This window comes from Vulpes vulpes, chromosome 1 (genome assembly GCF_048418805.1).
Source record: "Vulpes vulpes isolate BD-2025 chromosome 1, VulVul3, whole genome shotgun sequence".
Lineage (NCBI taxonomy): Eukaryota > Metazoa > Chordata > Mammalia > Carnivora > Canidae > Vulpes > Vulpes vulpes.
The window spans coordinates 62,790,214-62,814,423 of NC_132780.1; the positions used below are offsets into that span (position 1 = coordinate 62,790,214).

The 24,210-nt window shown below is 35.7% G+C and overlaps 1 protein-coding gene and 1 pseudogene across 17 annotated transcripts in view; both read left to right on the plus strand.

Moving 5' to 3' along the window:
* FAM184A (family with sequence similarity 184 member A) overlaps nucleotides 1-24,210 on the plus strand; it is a 107,041-nt gene that overhangs the window by 53,359 nt on the left and 29,472 nt on the right. For all 17 annotated transcript variants that reach the window (XR_012002857.1, XR_012002861.1, XR_012002856.1 and 14 more), the window contains 3 exons: nucleotides 9,485-9,646; nucleotides 11,032-11,153; nucleotides 12,743-12,893. Coding sequence is in view for 14 of the 17 variants with exons in the window: in XM_026002408.2 (XP_025858193.1) it covers nucleotides 9,485-9,646; nucleotides 11,032-11,153; nucleotides 12,743-12,893 (435 nt within the window). In the remaining 3 variants the exon portion in view is untranslated. The remainder of the gene's footprint in view (nucleotides 1-9,484; nucleotides 9,647-11,031; nucleotides 11,154-12,742; nucleotides 12,894-24,210) is intronic.
* On the plus strand, nucleotides 12,352-12,570 carry LOC112922756 (small nuclear ribonucleoprotein G pseudogene; annotated as a pseudogene).

The window sequence follows — 24,210 nt, forward strand, 5'->3', positions numbered from 1 at the left end:
AGTGAAGTGGCATAGCATCAACTTTCAAAAAAGCAGAGGATATACTTAATATTATTTGTATTAGCTCACCTCTCTTGTCCAAGATAATTCACTGCTGGCCCTACATTTGCATATCTCTCTCAGCAGAATGTAATCTTGTAGTTATGGTGTCCCAGTCTCATTAGAAGGCAGTTTAGTGACCATCTTTTTTTCTCATGGAGGTTCCCCAGGGTCTACTCTCAGTTCTAAGTGGTGTAAGTATTTCTCCAGTCTACACACTGTAATCTCACTGAGAAGAGTTCTAATAAACATGTAATTGATTTTTCTTTTGGATACATTCTCAATTATGCTTTAGCACCCTGGTAATGTTTTGGTGCCATATTAGAATTGCTCCCCAAGAATATATCTGGCTCATCCCTCCACATGTACCTGCCCTTTCCTTCAGCCTGGACATCTTTTTTCTTGCCCTACTTTGCTGGGTAGAATCTCTAGAGATAATCTTTCTTATTTTATTTCCTGCTCTTAAAGTAAAGGATGGCAACATTTTACAGTTAATTATCATGCTTCTCCAAAGTTTTATTTTGTAAATGCTTTGTTAACAAGTCTAGGAAATTCTCTTATAATTCTAGTTTCCTAAGCTAAAAAAAAATCACAAACTGATGTTGATTTTTCTGCATGTATTGAGATCATACTTACTTTTCTTTAACTTGTTAATGTGGTACCTTATATTAATCTTCTAATAGTAAATCAACTTTGGATTTCTAAAGAAGGTCCTAGTTAGTCAGTCATGATAGATAATATACATCTTTTAAATGTAATAACTAGATCCCGTTTCCTAATACCCATCTTGGGATTTTTGAGCCCGGGTTCAAGTAAGATTGCTTTGTACTTTTCCCTTTTTATATCATCCTTTTCTAGTTTTGGAATCAAGGTCCTACTAGCCTCATACAATGACAGATGACTTATTATTTCTTTTTCTGTTCTCTGGGAGAGTTATGTGAGATTGACATGCTTTTTTAACCTTAACTGCATCATGGTTAAATACATTGTGGTTTGTATGAAAACAATTTTTGAAACTTGTTAAGACTAGTGCTACACATGAAAGAAACCTAACGCTCTGTGTCCAGTGTTTCAGTGTAGTCTTGTATACCAGTCCATTAAATCAAGATTTTAAATTATTTTCTTCAAATACTATGTATTCGTTTTTACTTTTATCTTTTTGATCCATCATTTACTAAAAAGATGGTAGATTTTTTCTTCTTACATTCTTCTTACATTCTGTCAATTTTTGCTTTGAATATTTAGAAGCTTTGTATGTGCATTCAAATATAAAACTGTTTTAGCTACTTAATGAATCATACCTTTTGGGTTAGTCTGTGTTGTTTGATACTGTATACCCAGCTTGCTTTTAGTTTTATGTGACTGGTATATCTTTTTCCATCTAATGATCTTACATTTTTCTGCATCCTTATGTTTACATGTGCCTCTTGCCAAACACATATAGCTGCATTTTCTCTAGACTGAAGGTTTTAGACTTCATTCATTCTTTTTTTTTTTACTTCATTCATTCTTTTTAGAGAGTGAGAAAGAGTGCAGAGGGAGAGGAGAAAAATAAGGAGAGAATCTTTGGTAGACTCTAACACCTAACCAACTGTGAACCACTCAGGCACCCTTGAAGCTTTTATCTTTTCTAAATAGAGAATTTATTCCATTTATATTTATTGGATGGAAAGTAGGTATGTCTATGAAAAGACAAGAGGAAAGAATTTGGGGTACTTCATAAAGACTGAAAACTATTGTTTTAGAAAAGATTAAAGAATATATTATCGTCATAAGATGGATGTTGATACTCTTACAGATGATAAAACCAAACACATAAATAGGTCAGCTGTGGATTTCATTGATTAACTCATGAATCCCAGAATCATATTAGGATATTAGGAAAGCTAATGAGTCTAAAATCTTAGGTGGAGAATAATCCTGTTGTTCCACCAAATGTTATCTGGGACCACCTTTGAGGACAAAATAATAGACTGAATAGTTGATAAATCTATTACATCTTTTTAAATGTTCTTATAACATTTGAGTTGTAGATTTTCTTGTGGACTTAAGTTTTTAAAAATTTTTTATATATATATTTATATATATATATGTCAGTATTTTGTTAAAAATCATTTGGACTTATTTATTGTAAAATGTCATATCACAGTTGATACACTGCCTGACATGACACATAGGAGATCATTATTTGTGAATGATATATATGTTGAATAAGTAAAACTCATCATTGAAAACTAAGTTAACTTTTGTAAATAAGAGTATTAGTTTTCTATTGCTTTGTAACAGATTATCACAAAATTTAGTAGTTTAACACAGCACATGTTTATTATCTCAGTGTTATGGGTCAAGTTATAATCCCATAACCTATAGGTTATAACCTATAACCTGAGTACAGGTTAGCTAGGCCCTCTTTGAAATCAAAGTGACAGCTACACTGCAGTCTCACGTGAGGCACAGGTCTGTTTTCAAGGTTATTGGCTGTTGTCAGAATTCATTTATTTGTATGACCGAGGTCCCCATTCTCTTGCGAACTATTGGCCAGAAATTGCTCTCTTCTTTTATTTTATTTTTTAAAAATATTTTATTTATTTATTATGAGACAGAGAAAGAGAGAAGCAGAGACACAGGCAGAGGGAGAAGCAGGCTCCATGCAGGGAGGCTGATGTGTGGGACTCGATCCCGGGACCCTGGGATCACGACCTGAGCCGAAGGCAGAAGCTCAACCACTGAGCAACCCAGGCGTCCCGCTCTCAACTTTTAAAAGGCCCCTCAAGCACTTGCTGCCTGGCTCCTTCTTTGCGTAACATCGCAGTTTACTCTTTCAAGGCTAGCAGGAAAACCTCTATGGCTTCAGATTACTCTGACTTTTTCTAAAGACTCACCCAATTATGTCAGGCCCACTTAGAATAGTCTCCCTCATCCTAATTACATCTACAAAATACTTTTTTGCTAAATAACGCAATATAGCATGGGAGTAATATCCCATCATATGCATAGGTTTTGGGGAAGTGAGGGTGGGAGAGGGATCATGTTAGAGTTCAGCCTACTGAAACACACAAATAACTTGTTTCTCTGGCTCCTGTAGTGGGTACACAGCATTTAGGTAATAGAAGACAAATAGGATATTTATTGCCACGACTTAGAGAACAAGGATTGAGTTAGTTTAGCTAGTTTGTTTGTTTCTTTTTTTTAAAGATCAGGGAGGGGAGGGACAGAGGGCGGGGGAGAGAGAAAATCTTAAGCAGGTACACAGCCTGACACAGGGCTCCATCTCCACCCTGAAATCATGACCTGAGCTGAAATCAAGAGTAGGATGCTTAACCAACTGAGCTACCCAGGGACCCCAACAATTGAGATTCTAAACTCTTCTGGAATATCTATAATATATACCATTCAGAGACATTGACTGGTAGGTACTAAAACTTTGAGTATTGCTCTTTATGAACTTAAGCAATTTTACAAAAAAAAAAAGTAAGAACCTGAGGAATGTTTTCAGAATTCCAGATTTTCTAATGGTATTTAATATGTATGTATACATTTCAATATTGTAACAATCTTTATTTACATATGCTTTGTGTACTTGATTTATAAAAGTTTATTCCATATAAGTATTTCCATTTAATTTTGTCTATGTTTTAGCCATTTAAAATATTCATATAGTGTTTCAGTATATATCTTTTTTTTTTTTAATTTTTATTTATTTATGATAGAGAGAGAGAGGCAGAGACATAGGCAGAGGGAGAAGCAGGCTCCATGCACCGGGAGCCCGACGTGGGATTCGATCCTGGATCTCCAGGATCGCGCCCTGGGCCAAAGGCAGGCACCAAACTGCTGCGCCACCCAGGGATCCCGTGTTCCAGTGTATATCTTTATCATAGTTGCTTAAGTGTTTTCTTTGTTGAGCATTTAATATTTTAAATATTTTATTATGAATAGTAATAATTTTAAGGAGTTGCCCACTCTTACTTGAGGAGGAAGGATTGTCATGCAAAAGTCATGGCCAGAATAGCAAGATTGGGTTTTCCTAAGGCTAGTTCTGTGTCCTTATCATTAACCAACCAAGGCATATTTCAGCCGTGAGCCCTGACACCCGGAGGAGTGTGGAGTATTAGGACTTCTCTCAGCGCTGTTTATCAGACTATTATTTTTATTAGTAAGTTGAAATATGATCACTTCTATTAATACTTTTGTTCATTTTAAAAAATTATTTCCTTTTTGTCTAGTTCTTGCCCAAAATAAACTTACTGGGCCAAAGAAAAGGAATGATGTTATGGGTCTCGTCTTATTACTAAATTGGTCTCTAGAAAAGTTGAAACTAGAGTCCAGTAATATCAGTAATCTTTGCATATCTTTTATGATTTAGGAAACATTTATTTTTAAAAATATTTTATTTATTTATTCATGAGAAACAGAGAGAGAGGCAGAGACACAGGCAGAGGGAGAAGCAGGCTCCATGCAGGGAGCCTGAACGTGGGACTCAATCCCAGGTCTCCAGGATCATGCCCTGGACTGAAGGCGGCGCTAAACCGCTGAGCCACCCGGGCTGCCCAGGAAACATTTATTGACTGCATAGTATCTTCTAGGTGATAGGGATACTTTGACAAAATGTCAAGGAACTCCTAGTTTAAAATGGCTTTATGATTTGGTGACAAATACCGTGTGTTTTTAAATTCCAGAGGAGGGAGTGATTCTCTGCTATAAGCATTCATAACAGCTCTGGAGAATATGATATTGGAGAATTTTTAAATGTGGTATGGGTGGTGGCCTTTGAAAGGTAAATATAAATTTGCAGATGTAGGAATGATGAGAGACAATACAGGCACAAGGAATAGTGTAAGTATAGTCAGTTAGTACCCAAGTTATAATGCCTTGGTGAACTATAGGAAATTTAGTATCATTACACCACAGTCTCTCAACCCCAGCACTACTGACAGTTTTGGGCAGATAATTCTTTAGGATGTTTAGTAGTATCCCTGGTCACTACATACTAGATACTAGTAGCCTGTGCTACAACTTTCTCCTTCAGTTGTAACAACCAAAAATGTCTCTAGGCACTGTCCTTGGGGGCAGAATTGATCTGGTTGAGAATTAGTCTACTTGACAGTATGGCGCTTGTCAAGAAATGTGGTAGAAGGGGAAGTTGAAGCTAAATTGTGAGTGACTCTTGTGCCGTGACGCAAAGACTTTAGAATTTATCCTGATGATAGAGTGATAGCAGCAGATTAGCAACTGTTACACTGTTAGATGATCTCAGGAAAAGAGCTTTGGTGGCAGTAAGAGGATAAGTTGTATGGGGAGGGGACTGGTAATTAGAGTTGGAGAGATGACTTAAGATGCTATCCATTATATTAGTATGGGCAAGAGTTGATTAGCTTCCTGACTAGGAAAACAAAACCTGAGAGTGGAGATCATTCAAAAATAAAATTTACAGGACTTGATGTGGTAAGTGGTAGAAAGTGATTTAGGTATCTAGCTCAGATGTTTGGACAGGTAATTATGCCACTTTGAGAAGATGGATATTATAGGAGGAAAGATACATAGGAGTGGCAAGACATCGAGTTGAGGGGACTGTAAAACATCCAGGCTGGAACTAAGTAGAGTTCAGGTTTAGAGCTAAAGATTAGGCAGTCATTGAAGCCATTAACATAGAAGAGCTCATCAGAGGTAGCAGATGAGAAGATTGCTAGTAACAAAGAGGAGCACCAGTATTAACAGAGCCAGGGAAAGAGATTGAGGAGAAATCAGAGGCATGAAAATGAGAATTAATGGATATGAGAACAACATGAAAGCAGATACTTCCAATAGGTGGAAGTGCCTCACACTGTCACACAATGACTAGAAGTCAAAGTATGAGACCTGGGAAGATCATGCAATCAAGGGTTCTCTGAAGACCTTCCTACAATGTCAGTGGAAAAGTAGGACGGAAGTTAGATTTAATAGGTTTAATCTGAAACAGCTCTTTTAAGACTACATATAAATGGAAGAAGAGAGAACAGTGAAGTTCTTCAGCCTCATACCAGAGATGTGCTAAGATGGGCTAAGGTTGAAATGTAATATCAAATCATGATTATAAATATAAATAAAATAAAAAATGCAAGTGACAGACATTAAGATGAGGAAGGCCTTTGGACACATGATGGCAATGTCATGAATTAAAAACACATAATACCTGTACAGTTAAAGCTTTGATTTAAAAAAAAAAAATCACCTTTAATTTTTGTGTATTGAGATATACCAGTTAAAATTATGAGAGGAAAAATTTGGGAGGGGTGGAATAAATAATTGGCAAATTGTACTAGTAACAAAATTCATGTCTTTAACACCTCAAAAGTATATACAGAACACTAAAAAAATACAGATACCCTATTTTTTTTAATGAACTAAAGGAGAACATAAAAAAATAATTTTAAAATCACTGTAATTTAAAACTAGAAATGAAATTAATGAGATACCATTCCCATTACCATAAAATTAATGGAAAAAAAGTTGAAACCACCAAGTGTTGACAAGGCTAAAGAAATAAGCACCCAAGCTGCTGATGGGAATATAAAATCATATAATCTTTCTGGAAGAAATTTAGCACTATCAAAAGCCCTAAATATGGGCATGCCTTTTGACTCCTGCATTTCGGTATATTTAACATGAACAAATAATTAAAGATCATTGACAAAATTTCAGCAGTATTTATAGAAGATATCTGGAAACAAGAACAAGTCTGACAAATACTGCAAAATGGTGGTGATTTAACGGGGGTTTGCCACAAGAATTAACTGAGAAAAGGTTTTGCAACTGCCCCGAGGCACAAGGATTTTGTAGAAATTGAAGGATGCCAGTGTGGGTGTGACTGAATAGCAACTATAATAAGTCATATTTATTTAGTTCTTACTATCTACCCCAGGCATTGTTTTATGTAGTCTTTCTACTTGTTTGTTCCTTTAATTCTCTAAATAACCCCATGCTGTAAATAATGGTTACCAAGTCACAAAAAAAGTTATGGAACTTGTGCAAGTCATGTAGTAAGTGAGTAAAACTATAATTCCAATCCTGTCAGTGTGATTTCAGAACTTGATTCTGAACTGCAGTGCTGCTTTTCCCAAGATGCATAAAGACCGAGGAGGGGAGTTGCTAACCCAAAGCTGGAGAGGCAAGGGCTATGGTTTGAAGGCCTTGTAACCCCTTGATTTTGGAGGTTATCATAGGAGAAACGTCATTTGGAAGATGTGGAGTACAAATAGGTGGATGCTTGCTTGGTCTCAGGGCTGATACTCATTTATCCATAATATTTATAATTATAAAAAAACTGACCCAGGCATTGCGAGGGGATTGGATCACAGAAGAGCATGCATGAGTGGATATTCCAGGGAAGAGGTTTCTACTTACTATATTCCCTCAGTGTTTAAGAGGAATCAAGGGTATTGATCTCTAGTGCAAGTGACAGAAATCTCAGCTCAAACCAGCCTAAGGAAATTTATTCAGTCAATTAACTAAAAAGCCCAGGGGTATGTTAACATCAGGCATGACTAGATTCTGAACTGAAATTGTTTACACTGGAACTCAGCTTCTCTTTTGCTCTAGTTGGACTTTTTTTCTTTGTGTTGACTTCCTGTTTCAGCCATGCATTCTCTTAGGCCATATGTCCAACTGGAAAAAGACCTTTTTTAGGAACTCCTTTTAAAGTCCTCAGATCACTGTGAGTAGATGAACTTAAACCATGCGCCTGCCCCTGAACCAGTCCCCATGGCCAACAGAATGAGATGACCTAACTGGTTTATGCTTCGAAGAAGCGCTGGGTGCATTCCTGGGTTTGGGTTGACGTGGACCCACATGGGAAGAAAGGTAGATGGCTCACATGACCAAAGGAGATTTTGATCTTGGAAGACAACAGATGTGTTCCTCACATATCCACTTTTATTATATTTTAGAAAACAAGGTTTAGTTGTGTTCATTACTTATTATTTTGCTTATTATGTTTAATTGTGCAGCATTTTAAAGTTTTTGTATAATAACTAGAATACTGTTGTCTATCAGTTTTTTCATGTATTCCATTTGTGCATGTAACTTTTACTCATTTGAAAATTATCTGGATTGTAGAACAAAATTTTTCTACATGTTGATAAATTTGATTGTCCTCTCCTTATTGATTGGTACCTGATATTTGTATGTTGCTTTCTAGTTAAAGAATCTTTTCCCATATATCCTTGAATTTAAATATTATAACTATGAGGGCAGCATCATTATTCCTATTTTATAGTGGCAGACCAAGAACTTGAAACTGGATTTTTTACTAAGTTCAGTACTCTTTTTTTTTTTTTAACTAAACTGTACCCCCAAAGTGGGGCCCAAACTCATGACCCCAGCTGAGCTAGCCAGATGCCCCAGGTTCAATACTCTTTAACTCTTTAACTCCTTATAGTATTCATTCACCCCTGTAACACATTTATGACAAGCCAGATAAAAAATGGAAGGTTTCCAGCTCATTTATGAGGTTGGCATCCCTTTAAAAATACTAACAAATATAAAATGTTACCATCACCAGAATTATTTAGTATATAAATATCTGGGTGGAAAGGGGACAGCAAGAGGGGTGGTGAATTGAGAGAATGTTGAAGGAAAACGTTTGCAGCTTTCCTTGTGATCCCTGTATTTACAATGAGAAATATACAGGTGTTATTTTAAAATTAGCAGTTTTCAAAATAAAATAAAATAAAATTAGCAGTTTTCATTTCTGTAGAGTTTTGATAGCTTGGCTGTTTTACAAAAAGATTTTTTTTCTTCATAGCACTTTCCTAGTTAAAGTATTTCTTTTATTGATCTTAGTTCTCATAACTTGAGGATATGGATCTGTCTGATCAATAGATTGCCTTATTAACTCCTAATTTCAAGAGTGTATAAATTCAACTCTTAACAATTTCCTGAGGAAATTTTGTACGGAAACAAAGAAATCACAACTTATTCTAATATGCATTTATCAGCTCATCAATGTTGACCTAAGTCAGTCACCTTTATAAACCAGCAGAACTGGGCTCAAATGAAGTATAAGTGATTCCATTTTAAAGAGCAGTTTTAAAAATATTTGTATCTAAAAAAATACTTTTTTTCCCTCTGTCTTTGATATAATCTTCATCTTGTTTCCATTCCTTTTGATAGGTATTTGATTATTTGATAGAAACGGGAATTCTCTTTGTTAAAATAGAGACTTGAGTTATCCACTTATTCACATGGTTGTCACAAAAAAGGGAAATTGTAAATATGGAGGTCCTTGTAAAAAAAAAAATCCAAAAAAACAACAGATGAAAGCTATCATGATTATTGAGTGCCTCTTCCAAATTCATCAAAGAAATCCATTCAGTAAAATTACCACTAAAGAAAAAAGACTTTAAGAAAACAAACATGGCTGTTTTGCTGGTTGATTGAGATATATTATAAGTACTACATGTACTTGCAGATTGGCCGCCTCCAAGATCTAGTGAGGAAAAGTGAACAGGGTCTTGGCTCTGCAGAAGGCCTCATTGCTAGTCTTCAGGACTCCCAGGAGAGACTTCAGAATGAGCTCGACTTGACTAAAGGCCGGCTGAAGGAGACCAAAGATGCTCTATTAAATGTTGAGGTAATTTTATAATACCTGCTATAATCTAAACATCAGCAAGGTAAAAATATAATTAGGTAGTCTCCTTAAAGTTTATTACCCGTCATCAAATGGGTATTGGTTCCTGACTGTCAACCTGTTCGTTGGCACCTGTGGGCGAATCCAGACACAGGTAAGCAAGACTCTGCCCTTAAGACATCTTAGGCCACGGTTGGTAAATAAGGAGTAAGATGCTGATGACAATGATGACAATATTGTATTCTGGCAATACTCAACCTTGCTGAACCTCTGTTTCCTCACTATAACCTCCTCGTGTTGTTATGAGGATCCCAGGAGGCGATGGATATGGAAACACTTGGAAAAAAAAAAAAAGAGCAAGTATTTTCTTTACCTCTTTTCTTTCCCTATTAATGTCTAATAAAGTACTTTGCATTCAGTAAAAGAAATACTTTTTAAGTAATTCTGCCCTGTTTAATCCTGCCCGTGGTGAAAAAAATAGTTCCTAGAGGCAGAATACTTAGTGAAAAGGACAGTTGATTAAAATGGCTGGATCCAGTTTTCAGAATTTACTGCTTGTAGCCAGGTCAGCAATGTAGCATGGTAGGTTTCAACATGGACTTTCTTCTCTCCGATTAACGTGGATATGCCCCTCAGCAGCACTACAACACATGCTGTTAGTAAGTGGGTGATCCAGAAAGGGTCATTGAGAAAGCAGAAGGAAGCACCATCATCTGTTCCTTTCCTGTTATAGCTGAAGAGCTGCCCCACTGCTGGCAGGGACCCATGGTTGCTATGTTGTCCAAGCAGGTCACCTCTAGCCCTAGGCTCCTGAGAGCCACTTAATGCTAATCTACAGGCATTTCACATATATATATGAATTATATATATATACACACACACACATATATATATATTAGGTTTCCATAACATTAAACACAATCCCTGGTTTAAAGTTCTATAGTAAAAACAATCAGTAGCCAAATCTTATAATTATTTTAATCATGTTAGTAAGGTATAGCTACAATGCATCAGCTCTGAATAAATAGCAAACTTTTGAATATAAATATGAATGAATTTGAATAATGTATCTGTAATGTGTATATATTTGAAGATACTATCCACGACATGGAAAGTTAAGATTATCAGTTATGCTAGCTTTAAACTGTTTAAAATGATTTGTAAAATTAGAAGCCTTAATGAAACATAGTTTGCACAAGGACATTTAAAATATAAAGTATGTGCCACATATTTTACTCAGAAATCTTGAGTAATTATTATAGATAGCTTTATTAGTCATTGTGCTATAAGGATTTAAATTATAATGCAAGCACTCTACTTATTTGAAATAACCAACAATGACTTTGCCTTTAAAGACTTGTTTTCATTGACATGTTTTTATTCTTCAGGGTGAGCTAGAACAAGAAAGGCACCAGCATGAAGAAACACTTGCTGCCATGAAAGAGGAAGAGAAGCTCAGAGTGGACAGAATGGCCCATGACTTAGAAATAAAATGGACTGAAAACCTTAGGTATGTTTTTTACTTTGTAATGTAATCTTTTTTTTCATTCTTTTTTTAAATAATAAATTTATTTTTTATTGGTGTTCAATTTGCCAACAACAGAATAACACCCAGTGCTCATCCCGTCAAGTGCCCTTCTCAGTGCCTGTCACCCATTCACCCCCACCCCCCGCCCTCCTCCCCTTCCATCACCCCTAGTTCGTTTCCCAGAGTTAGGAGTCTTCATGTTCTGTCTCCCTTTTTGATATTTCCCACACATTTCTTCTCCCTTCCCTTATATTCCCTTTCACTATTATTTATATTCCCCAAATAAATGAGAACATATAATGTTTGTCCTTCTCCAATTAACTTACTTCACTCAGCATAATACCCTCCAGTTCCATCCACGTCGAAGCAAATGGTGGGTATTTGTCATTTCTAATGGCTGAGTAATATTCCATTGTATACATAAACCACATCTTCTTTATCCATTCATCTTTCGGTGGACACCGAGGCTCCTTCCACAGTTTGGCTATTGTGGACATTGCTGCTATAAACATCGGGGTGCAGGTGTCTCGGCGTTTCATTGCATCTGAATCTTTGGGGTAAATCCCCAGCAGTGCAATTGCTGGGTCATAGGGCAGGTCTATTTTTAACTCTTTGAGGAACCTCCACACAGTTTTCCAGAGTGGCTGCACCAGTTCACATTCCCACCAACAGTGTAGGAGGGTTCTGTAATGTAATCTTAATACAGACGTGCCAAAATGTTTTCCCACTATATAGCTTATGTTGTGTTAGCATTAAAATCATAGTTGATAGCATTTTTAATGAATTTTTTCATGATTAGATGCAGAGAAATTGGAATTCTTTTTTTCTGCTTGAATACTTTTTCTGATCTTATTTTCTTTATATAAAATACTAACCTCAAGTCAGAAGACTTGTTTTAGTACCTGTTCTGCCGTTAAAAATTGATAAATCAATGATCTTAGGTAAATTATTAACTTACCTAAGTCCTATAAGCCTGATTAAAAAAATAATCAACTCTTATTCTGAGTTGACTTTTGAGGAAGATTAATTAAATACTTAGAAAACCTGTGAACAACTACACTGTAACTACTGAGAGGAATAATTATCTTTAAAAAGTAAAGGCATTTGGGGCCTACCATGGGAGCATGAGGGATGCTACAAATTCCATTTGGAGGCAACTTTGAGCTTGCTGAGTCGACACATGAGCAAAGCTCACCCTCTTAAGTTAAAAAAATTGTGAACAAGAAATTATCGTTGACAGTTAAAAGGTGGCAGACATGTCCAAGGAATATTGCAGGGGTTCGATCTGTTTATGAATCTTGTGATGGATGAATGTGTGAAGATGGTAACTAGTGCGAAACAGAACAATATTGGAATGGTGGTAATATGAGGAAATGGTATATTAGAAGCCTTGCAATAAGTATAAACAATGGGTATGTTCATCAGAAGAAATCAGTAGCTTTCACATGTCTGCTCTCCATAGCACCTCTTTTATTGCAATACGAATACCAGGTCATGTGCATTTTTATATTGAACTTTTTTGTTAAACTTTTGTAATACTAAAAAAAAATAAGGCATTTGTTTTATTTTAGACAGGAGTGTTCTAAACTTCGTGAAGAGCTAAGACTTCAACATGAAGAAGATAAGAAGTCAGCAATGTCTCAACTTTTGCAGTTAAAGGAACGAGAGAAAAATGCAGCCAGGGATTCATGGCAGAAGAAAGTAGAAGATCTCTTAAACCAGGTAATTAATAGTCTCTAACATTCTGAAAGTTCATTTTCCTTGACATTCTCTGGCCAGGGAAATATTATAAAACATTGTGCATTAATTCACTATATTTTGTTATTTTTCATAGGGCAAATTTTAAATTTTAAAAATGAATAAAATCAAAGGAGACATATTTAATAACTTGTGAAACATTGTACTAAATAATGTTACATATGCAGTCCTAAATTCTATAAAGAATTTACAGGTTTTGGTTTAATATTTGAACTGAACACATTAGAGATTTTTTCTTTTTTTTATTTTTAATAAATTAATTTTTTATTGGTGTTCAATTTACCAACATACAGAATAACACCCAGTGCTCATCCCAAGTGTCCCCCTCAGTGCCCATCACCCACTCACCCCCACCCCCCGCCCTCCTCCCCTTCCACCATCCCTAGTTCGTTTCCCCGAGTTAGGAGTCTTTATGTTCTGTCTCCCTTTCTGATATTTCCTACACATTTCTTCTCCCTTCCCTTATATTCCCTTTCACTATTATTTATATTCCCCAAATAAATGAGAACATACACTGTTTGTCCTTCTCCAATTGACTTACTTCACTCAGCATAATACCCTCCAGCTCCATCCACGCGAAGCAAATGGTGGGTATTTGTTGTTTCTAATGACTGAGTAATATTCCATTGTATACATAAACCACATCTTCTTTATCCATTCATCTTTCGAGATTTTTAAATGGAGAAATTACCCATATTTTGAAAGTATAAAATCTTTTTTTCAAGCCACTAGATATCATTTGGGTCCTGGGAGGTAAAATTTATTAAATACATCCTGAATGCCTATAGTTGTATCAGAGGTGAGCAGTTTCTTTCTCACCAAAAGAAGGTTGCCTGTTACACTTCAAAATGTTATCAATAAGAGGTAGTGTTATATTTATCTTATAAATATATCTATATAAATATATCTTATGTCCTAAATCTATCTTCTTCTGTCAGGTTAACCTATTTCCATTTATAACTATAATTAAAAGAATTTTCACTCATTTACACAACTTCTAAATTTATGAATTCTTAGCACTCTCCTGCAAAGCCAGCTATTAAATAAGACTGACTGCATGAGTCACTAGTTGATAAGCAAGTGCAGAACTTGGACAAGAAGCAGCTTTGTAATTTAGTGCTAGAAATCTACTATTATCTTTCTATTTGTGATCATGATGAATTTCAAAATAAACAGGATAGGCTTTCTATAGGATAACTTACTACATCGTAAGTACATACATGCAGGATCTTTCAGGAGTAATTGGGGCCTGCCACTTTGTGTCTGGTCTTTCATTGCTTATTGGTTACCTTCTGTACACTTATTTTACATTCCTATTTAGAGACCTAAAAGGATGGATTTTCCTGGGTAGACTGGTACTACTCTTCTATGATGTTCTATACTTTAAAAGATTTGTTCAATTATATAATAAAAATGAAAATCACCCCTGAAAGCCTGCCTTGTTTTTCAGTCACAAACTATTGATATAGACATTTTTTGGCTGGACTTGGCACTGTAAAGAGGACCTACCACTTCTCCCATCTGTTTTCTATTAAATTATTTCATTACTCATGTAATCTCTCTTATAATAAATTGTCAAATTTCATCCATGCTTCTTCTCTGATACTTTTTCTTTTTTTACCCCCAGTGTCTCTTCTGCATTGTTTATTCCTGAGAGGACATAATGTTTTGCATGTTATTTTAATTCTGTGTGTCATAAAGTAATTTATTACATAATGACTCCAATTTTTGCCAGCTTTATAGAAATAATATTCTGATCAGTTTTCAGAACAGATTAACCATAAATATCAGTATAACCAGAAATTAATTGCCTCCAAAGATGAAACTTTCTGTGCTGCTCTGTGCCGTCAGTCCCATTTCCAAAATTATAATATCTTCCCTTCTCCCCACTTCTAAAATCTATAGGGCATACACCTTCCCACAGATAAGCCTGCAAATGGCTGTTGCACCTTGGGATCCTCTGTACTTGAAGAAAGTTAAAACAAGTGAACAAAGGATTCCACATTGAAGTGAAAGTAGTTATTGTGTCATCAAAGTTGCACTCTTTCCAGGCGTGTTGAGAGGACAAACTTCTAGCAGGACCAGCAGTCTTTTCTTGGCCCTTTGGATCTTGTTCGCTTGATCATTTTGGATGGATTCCTAGAGCCAGTGTGTTATATATACCTGCTTTATCACTTTCCACTTGCCTGACTCCTACTAAGCCCTGTTCCTCATACCTTCCATGCCCCAGTGTGCTGAGCCCTACCACCGTTTCACTCTGCTTACTACTACTGGCCTCACTCATCCCCTTGTCCCTAGCACACCAGCACCCCTCTGCACTTAGGGAAAACAGATCTGGCATGGGCTTTGTGACATTTAAAGAGTAAGAGTGGGGAGCAGAATTGGAACAGCCAGGTGAAAAGTATTGGAGGATCTGTGTTTTCACATATTTTAACTATGAAGTGAACACAAGTCTGTTTTTATGTCTTGGTTTGCTTGTTCTTTACTTATTCTGCTTAGAGCAAAGAAGAAATAGTGTATCTTTCATGTGAAATCTCTTGAGATTTAATTCTGATTTAAATTTACCTATCAAGGGCAGCCAGGTGGCTCAGAGGTTTAGTGCTGCCTTCAGCCCAGGGTGTGATCCTGGAGACCCAGGATCGAGTCCCATGTCGGGCTCCCTGCATGGAGCCTGCTTCTCCCTCTGCCTGTGTCTATGCCTCTCTCTGTGTCTCTCATGAATAAATAAATAAAATCTTTTAAAATAAATAATTTTACCTATCAAGAAATGAGCAAAGAAAGACAAGATTTTCACTTTTCTTCAGTCAGATGTTCTTTACCTTATCAAAATTACCCAAAGCTATTATTTTTATTCTGTGCTCTGATCAGAATCCAATTTCATATTTTTAGTTTTAATGTTTCACTATGTTCTTTTTTTTCTGTCCAATAATTACACTTTAGTTCAAAACTAGCTATAGTTTCTGGGCTAATTAGCGTACATTTGAATTTCTTTAAAGCAAAAGAACTACATTTTTATCCTTCAACTTTGTCTAAAGAAAAGTGAGTATACAGAGTCCTCTTTGATCATACTTTCTACTTGTGATCCTAAAATGTCATCATATATTCCTTCATTTCACCTTTTTCAGGGCAAATTTTATTTTGTTTCCAGTCCAGTGAATTACTATTTTAATTCCTTCATTCAGATCAGTGGACTGAGAAATTTGGGAGACACACAATCATTCAGACATAGAACTGCGGGACTTTGTAGTTTGGGTCTGAATCTCCATTTTGAACTTTGAGGCCCTTATGTAGCTGGTTATAGCCACTGTGTATATGACACAGTTTTTAGCCTATCTATAATCTAACAGGAGAAGATTTAGTTACAGATACCTACAGAAATGGTCTGGACAGTTTGTACTATAGGAACAATGATGTGTTGGATCTGGTTCCTACCAGGTCACACAGCTCTGATTGTGTGGAGGCCTTCACAGCCCCATATTCTGGGACATGTTGGTGGCTAACAGATATCCGCAGTGAGAGTATTCACACCACAGACAACCAGCACGTACTGCACATCTGCACATCTCTGATTTTTCAGAAAGCTATTACATACTTAGCAATTTACCACTGGGTGGGAGTATAGAGTGACATGGCCAGTGTGATTGGAGAAAATGTCATTAGAGAGATCAGCTCTAGGGTGACTTTCAAATAGGGTAAAGGATAAACACAAATATTTCAATCCATTTAACATTTGATTGAATATACTCTTATTTCCCAGGCACTCTGAGGAATACAGAAAAATGAGGTGGGGACAGTTGGGGTGAAAGGTCAGTGTGAAAAATTTTGACTTCCGAGCATAGGAGTTCATAGTTCACTCAGTAAGGTATGGGATTGTCAAAGATTTATGGATAGGAGAATAACATTTTGAAAGTTTTATTCTAGGGAGCTTTATGTGGCTGTGATACTGAAGTGAGGGTGAAATGGAGAGATCTCAATATAAATAATCCAAAACATCTGAAACAGAACTCTTGAATACACATGCACCCAATCATCACCCCTCAACCTATGCCAGATATTCCTCCTAGACACTGCCATCCATTTATTGCTCAGCCATCTCTAACTCCTCTCTGTCACCCTGTACAGCCGGTCCATCTGCATTTCCTGCTATTCTGCCTTCACCCAGGGTCTGCCCATTTCCCAGTACTTCCTCTGCTACCACCCTAGTCCAAATTATTGCAGTTCTCCCTGCACTGTAAATGGAACCTGTATTTGGTCTTCCTGTGTCTTCTCTTGCCCACCTACATATTGTTTCTCAACCAGCTGTAGTGATGCTCTTAAAATATTAAATCGGATCACGTTATTCCCCTGCTTCAAACCTTCCATGTTTAGATTACAATCCATACTTCTGTGGCCTATACCAGCAGCCTTATGATTTGTTTCCTGCCACTCCTTCCCTTCTTTTTCTGGAGTTCTACTGGAAGACTTGGCAGTTCCTGGAACACACACACACACACACACACACACACACACATATCCCAAGGTTAATCCATCTCAGGGCCTTTGCTCTTACCAGTCCCTCCACATGGAACTCATTTTCCCCGGATCTTATGGCTTATTCTTTTACTTTCTGCTCAATCTTAACTCTTCAAAAAGATCTTCCTTAACCACTTCCTCTAAAATAGCACCCTCCATCTTTCTGTGTCCTCTTATTCTGCTTTGTATGTCTTCAAAACATTTGTTACTACATAGCATCATGTTGATTCTTTTCCCTGTTAGAATGTAGTTTCATGAGAGCTGGATCTTTATCTGTACTGTTCACTATTGCATACTCAGTTCCCTAAACTGCCTGCCATATAGTAAGCACTCAATAGTTGAATGGTGAAGAAAAACCGAGGCAGAGCACAGAAGAGGAAGTTGTCAGATACATGAAGTACAAATGATTCTGTCCATTTAGAACCTGAATTGAGTTTTTTTCAAAAAAAAACTGAATTGTACTGAAAATACAAGAGAAACTACAAGGGAACAAATCATGAAATTTGATGGAATACTTTGGTAAAGGAGAAAGAAATGTTAAAGTTGACTCAGGATTTAAAGCCAGAATAAACATCTGAGACAGGGAGGTCATGAACTACTTAACTGAGGGGATGGTGAGTTTAGTTTTAGACATATTGATTCTACCATCACAGGAAATTTTAGAACTTTTCACACTCATCTAGAAAGGGCAATGACATGAATAAGAAATAGAACATTGCTGTTGATTAAGACCAACTGAGAAGCCAGCTTCTGGAGGTGTTGCACACTGTGTTCTGATTTCTCGACCAGTGCTGTCCAAGATGGTAGCTGCTAGCCACAAATGACTGTTGAGCACTTGAAATGGAATTCATCCAAACTGACATGTCATTGTAAAGAGTATGCTGGGTTTCAAATACTTAGTACAAAAAGTAGATGGAATGTCTGTCTCACTAATATTTTTGTATGCTGTAATCACATGTTGAGATGATAATGTTTTGGATAGATTGGGTTAAATATATGACTAAAAATCTTTTTTAAAAATATGGCTATTAAAACCTTTTTAGATTATACACATGGCTCTCAGTGACAATTCTATTAGATAGCACTGGTCTGCACTATTTATTTATTTATTTTAGATTTTATTTATTTATTCATGAGAGAGACAGAGAGAGGCAGAGACCCAGGCAGAGGGAGAAGCAGGCTCCATGCAGGGAGCCTGATGTGGGACTTGATTCCCGGTCTCCAGGATCATGCCCTGGGCCAAAGGCAAGTGCTAAACTGCTGAGCCCTCCAGGGATCTCCTGGTCTACACTATTTAGATCACAAAAATTTTGAGTAAGTTTGGCTCAGTGCTGATTCTGCTAGCTGCATTTCTTAACTTTAAAGTTTCATGCTAGGAAGGAAGGAATTCTCTTTAGAAACTGCATTTCTGCCTACTGGAAAAAGATGGTATTTTCATCAGTTTTAATGTTGATTTTAAAAGAATAACAATAATACCTTTTAATGGAAGAATAGATACAAATGGGTTCTGAGGTAGAGATTAGAAAGGGAGCTGGAATCATCTCTTCCCAGCTAACACAAAGACGTTGACCGAGCCCTGAGCAGTGATAGATCAGTGAAGCTGACCTTGAGTTTTCTTAATTGTCTCTGTAGAAATTAGGAGAGCAGGAAACCATGTAGAACAAACATCATAGATCCAGCCTGAGCCCTTGAAAAAGAGATGACTGGAATAAAGAAAAAGGAAGTCAAAGGGAAGAGCAGTGGAAAGAGGGAAGGGGAAAAAAAATATGGAGAAAGAGAAGCCAGCTAGAACAAAGAGTGGGAATAGCAGGTTACGACGCTAGAATATGTGGAATGGAATTAAAGTCTACCAAAAATCAGTCAACATCCATTATTCCTTATACTTCAGTTCCTGGATTCAAAGTTAATATGCAGTATTTTCCTTAGGAAATATGAAGTTTGTTTTTAAACTCTCTTCAGTCAAAAAAATTAATGATCTTATTGTACTTTAACTGTAGTATGTCCTCTTTTATCAGACTTAGTGTTGTTAGTGTTCTTCCTCTTGAGATTTTTTCTTCCAAGATTGATTCTAAATTGTTTTTTCAATTAATTTGCAAATCTAAAAGTGTTTAATTTTCTTTTCCCTACCCAAACCTCCTTCTTTAGAATAAGTTTATCCAGTTGTTAAATTGGTAGCTTTAGGAGAAAAGAGTGAAGAGATGGAACAATGATATCTACAGCTGGCTTTAAAAAGAGATGCTAAAATACTGGGGCGTTCTTAATGTGTACTAAGCATGTATCTATTCTGCAAAATACTATAGTAAGACCTGTGACGAAATGCAGTTTGTGCCTTCAGAGGTAGTAGGACCAGAACACACCTGAACAACTACTTAAAAACATTTAGACAGCATTGTAGTAACAAATCAACTTAATATATTCCTATTTCATATGACAAATACTAAAAAAGCATTTTGGATCTTAAGGTCATTGGGTATATGATTATAAAGTTATTTTAGATAATCTCTGAGAAAAGTGTAAGAATTATTTAAAGTGATAGCTTGTCTTCATCTTAATTTCATTTATTATATGCCTGTTATTACACTTTAGTTTAAATGTTGAACAATTATTCATGAATTTTTCTTCTGCTTTTGCTTCAGGAGAATTATTAAAGCTGTGATTTTTACTTTCTAAAACTTAGGTTTCTCTCAGTCACTTTTCTGTAGATATAGTAAAACTTGAAATTAATATTAGGGAAAGTACATAATTTGCTTTAAGAAATTACCATATTGTATACTAAATATTGAATTTTAGAACATTTTATTAGGCTTTAACATATTTCACTTGAATTTCAGTGTAAGATTAGTGTACATGTTATTTCAAGGAAGTTAAAAATTTGATAAATGACATTTCTTGTGTTAGTAAAGAGAATTTTATTCTGTCTTTTGTTATTTGTCAAAAATTTAGTGCTTTTGATACACCATGTAGTGTGCTAGACTCATAATGGAATCATAATGATCTCTGCTTTCCTAGTGCTTATCATCTAGAAAGGAAGGCAAATAGAAATAACAGTTTAACACATTAACTCCTTACAACTGAGGTACACAGCATGTGTACCCTGGGGACCTAACATAGTCTGGGAACTTGGGGAAGGTTTCTTGAACTGTGGGATCCTTTACTTAGGATCTGAGAGAGAAGCAGTGGTCAGGCCAAGAGGAGAAGGAAAACAGCATTCTGAGCAGAATGGGGATGTATGTGCAAAGGCCCTCAGGCAGCCCCCAAATACCTTTGCTCTGGAGAAAAGAGAATCAGAAGGCTGGGGAGGAGGCAGCATTGGATCACTCCGGGTTTTGTTGAGACTTTGTCTAAAGAACAATGAGGAACTGTTGAGAGATTTTAATCAGGAGTGTGAAATATTCATACTCTTAACTTCAAAACTCTGGCTGCAGTATGGAGAATAGACTACAGTGGGACAAGTTAGGTGCCATTCAATGAATATTTTTCCCTCTTGGCAGTTTTTCTTTGTTCTGATTAATATTTTCTGGACAAATATTTAGTATACTCATTAGTTCATTTCTCTTAGAGGATATATTTTTAAATCTTAGAATCTGTTGACCTTGTCAACAGGATTTTTGCATGATACTAGTAGATGTAGTTTTTTCTAAATAACTTTATTCTTTTTAACTGAAATTTCTCTTTACTGCTCTTTTTATGGGGGGAGAGGAAAAGGTAGGGAGTAGCAAAAACTAAATAAGAGTTCATATCATTCATTTAGTCTTAAATAAGCATATATTGACCTATTTACTTTTTGCCACATACTGTTAGGCACTTTGGATACAACTATGAATAAGACCTGGTCTTTGTCCTCCAAAAGCTGGCAGTTCAGTGGATTTCAATGTTTATATATTAATATGTTTGCAAATTGCAAACGTGTAAAACCTTGTGCTATTTTCTAAATGAATAAACTGATATTTAGAACAATGGGATGACTCCTAAGAGCATATTTTCTTACAAAGTTCTCGATTTCTAATTGCATGCAGCAACTTTTTAAATTATTTTCAGTTTTCTTTCTCACTTATGTCAATGATTATATTCATCCTTCAAGAAAAGAAATCCTGAAACACATTCAGTAAGTCTTCTATGTTGAGGTGCTATCAATTGAAGAGGATGTCCTGAAGCCCTTTTCACTTATCTCAAAAATTAATAAGAAGCTTAAGATGTTTTAAAACAAATTGATTATTATAGAGGGCATCAGTTTTTATTAACATGGATCTTGGTTATATAGAAAGTTTAACCAAATAATATTTTTGCATATGGATTTTTAGTTCATTCAGTATTCTTTCACACAGACACTTAACTTGAGGGATCTCACTAGTATTGTGGCATAAACACCATCTCTATGTCAGTGACTTCCAAAGTTAAATCTCTAGCCTTGACATCTTCACCTGAACTCAAAATCACTTGGTTGGCTAATAGGCATCTCAAATTTCACATGTTTGATTCAGAAATATTGATTGCCTATCACCATCCCCTAACCCATCATCTTCACTTCTTGGCACTGCTTGTTGCTCAAAACAAAAACTAAAGGTCATCTTTGATTTCTTTTTTCCCTTATCTCCTGTAACCTGTCAATCCTATTTATTCCACCTCCAAAACACCCCAGCTCCAAGTGTTTCCGTCTCCCTTAGTAAACACTAGGCCAAGCCACCACTGTAATAGCCTCCTATCCAGTCTCCCCAATTTCACTTTTCTTCATAGCACTCAAAGTAACCTTTTATGATGTAACTGATCTTGCCATTCCCCTCCCAAAGATTCTTTCAAGGTATTTCATTGAATTAAGACTCTCTGTTTTTATTGTCCTAGGCCTTAAGCCATCTGGCCCCTGCAAAAATCACGCATCTCATGTCATCATCACAAACTTACTTTCCCCCCACCACATATACACACATGCACACCTAGTCGCTCCCAGCTCACTTCCACCTCAAGTTCTTTGTGCTAGCTAATTCATGTGCCTGGACACCCTTTCCCCCATTTAGTGGCTGGCTTTTTCATTGATTTTCCAAGTTAAAGCGTCACTTCTTTCAAAAGATCTTTCCTAACAGTCAACCCAGTATCACTTCCAGTCATTTGCTATCACAGCGGGTTTTTTTTTTTATCATAGTTTATCATCAACTATTTCTTTGATTTTTTTGTATATTTTTTTTATTGTCATATTCAACTCTCTATTCACTCTATACTTAAGATATTCCTGGAATTTAATAGTACTCCAATAAAGAATTTAATGAAAAAATAAATCTTTATTTATGTATTAACCAATAAGGGTATTGTGACCCAATAGCATTAGTGCATGTCCCAATTGCCACAGCCAGGTCTATGATATGAGTCGCCCCAAGGCTCAGCTCAAGGACCATGCCTTTGGTTTAGCTATTTCCATGGCTTGTACCAGTGTGTTGCCAGACACAGTGCCCCTGTGAGTTTAGATTCCAAGTGTTCTAGAATACTTCTGTTGTATAAAATCTAAAATCTAGAATTCCTAAGGGATACCTGACATGCCACTTTACAATCTATCATATTAGCCTACTTTATCAGTTAGCTCCAGAATCCTCAATAACATACATATTTATGTCAGGTAATACTTAAAGAGTGAAAATAAAATCTATTTCATAAGTAAATGCCATAAATTTTAAATTAACGTCTAGTACTAGGACAACAGTTCTGAGAAATACAAAGAGATAATACAAAAAAACACAACTGAAAAAAAAAAACACAACTGAAAATTCCTCAGGTTTTCATAAATTTTGTGAAGTCTGGAGAAGTATCTTATTAGTATATAAAGAATATTAAGTATGAGAAGGCATAAAGAAAAAGTAAGTAAAATTAATATAACTAATATATATAAAAGTGTGTGTCTATACAAATTGTATATTATGTATTATATATATATAATTCTATGTATTATATATTTATGAGAAACTTTAAATTGAGTAGTTATGGAAGAACCAAATAGAAATTAATCTTTTTTCTCAACTTTCTTTCATAACACTAGTATACTATATTCTAAATTATATTATTAGAAAAAAAATGATTTACCAGATGAAAAACAAGTTTTAATTTATGACATACCAAGGAATAATATTATGAAAAAAAGAATTCTTTTTTGTCCGAAAATGTGATAAATGTCCAAGTGAAAACTATTTCACAAGACTTTTCTACTTAAATTTCTAATATAAATTTAAATACCCTTTTATATTTTTGGAAAGCAGAAAAAAATGAGGCAATTGAAAATAAATTCACATTTTCCCCCATATTTGGGGAAAGAGAGGGTATATATAGGTTTTTCCAATTGTTTTATATCACTCTGAAAATTGCAATGAACTTCTGAAAAATAAACCCAGACCATAAATAATTTGCTAAATATATCCTAGAAAAAAGAATCGAAAAGATATAAAGTCATTTCTTTCTTCTTTCCCTCAAGTATAAAATCAGATTATTATTAAATGTTCATATTTTAATGATTAACTCATATTTATTTTTGGCCCCCAAATTATGCAGTTAGTGTTTCAGTTCTCATCTGCTCATTTCTCTTGAGAAATCTGTCATGAGCATACCATACCAGTAGTGAGTATAATGCTTGTACACATTATATTTTAGATTTCTAAGAGGAACTTAGAACAGTAATATTTCTTTTAGGTCCTTCAATAACCATTATCTTTTCAACTGAACTCTGATTTATATGTAATGGCCTCAATATTTTTCATAGGTAAGTCTGCCATCCCACAGGCATCAGATACTG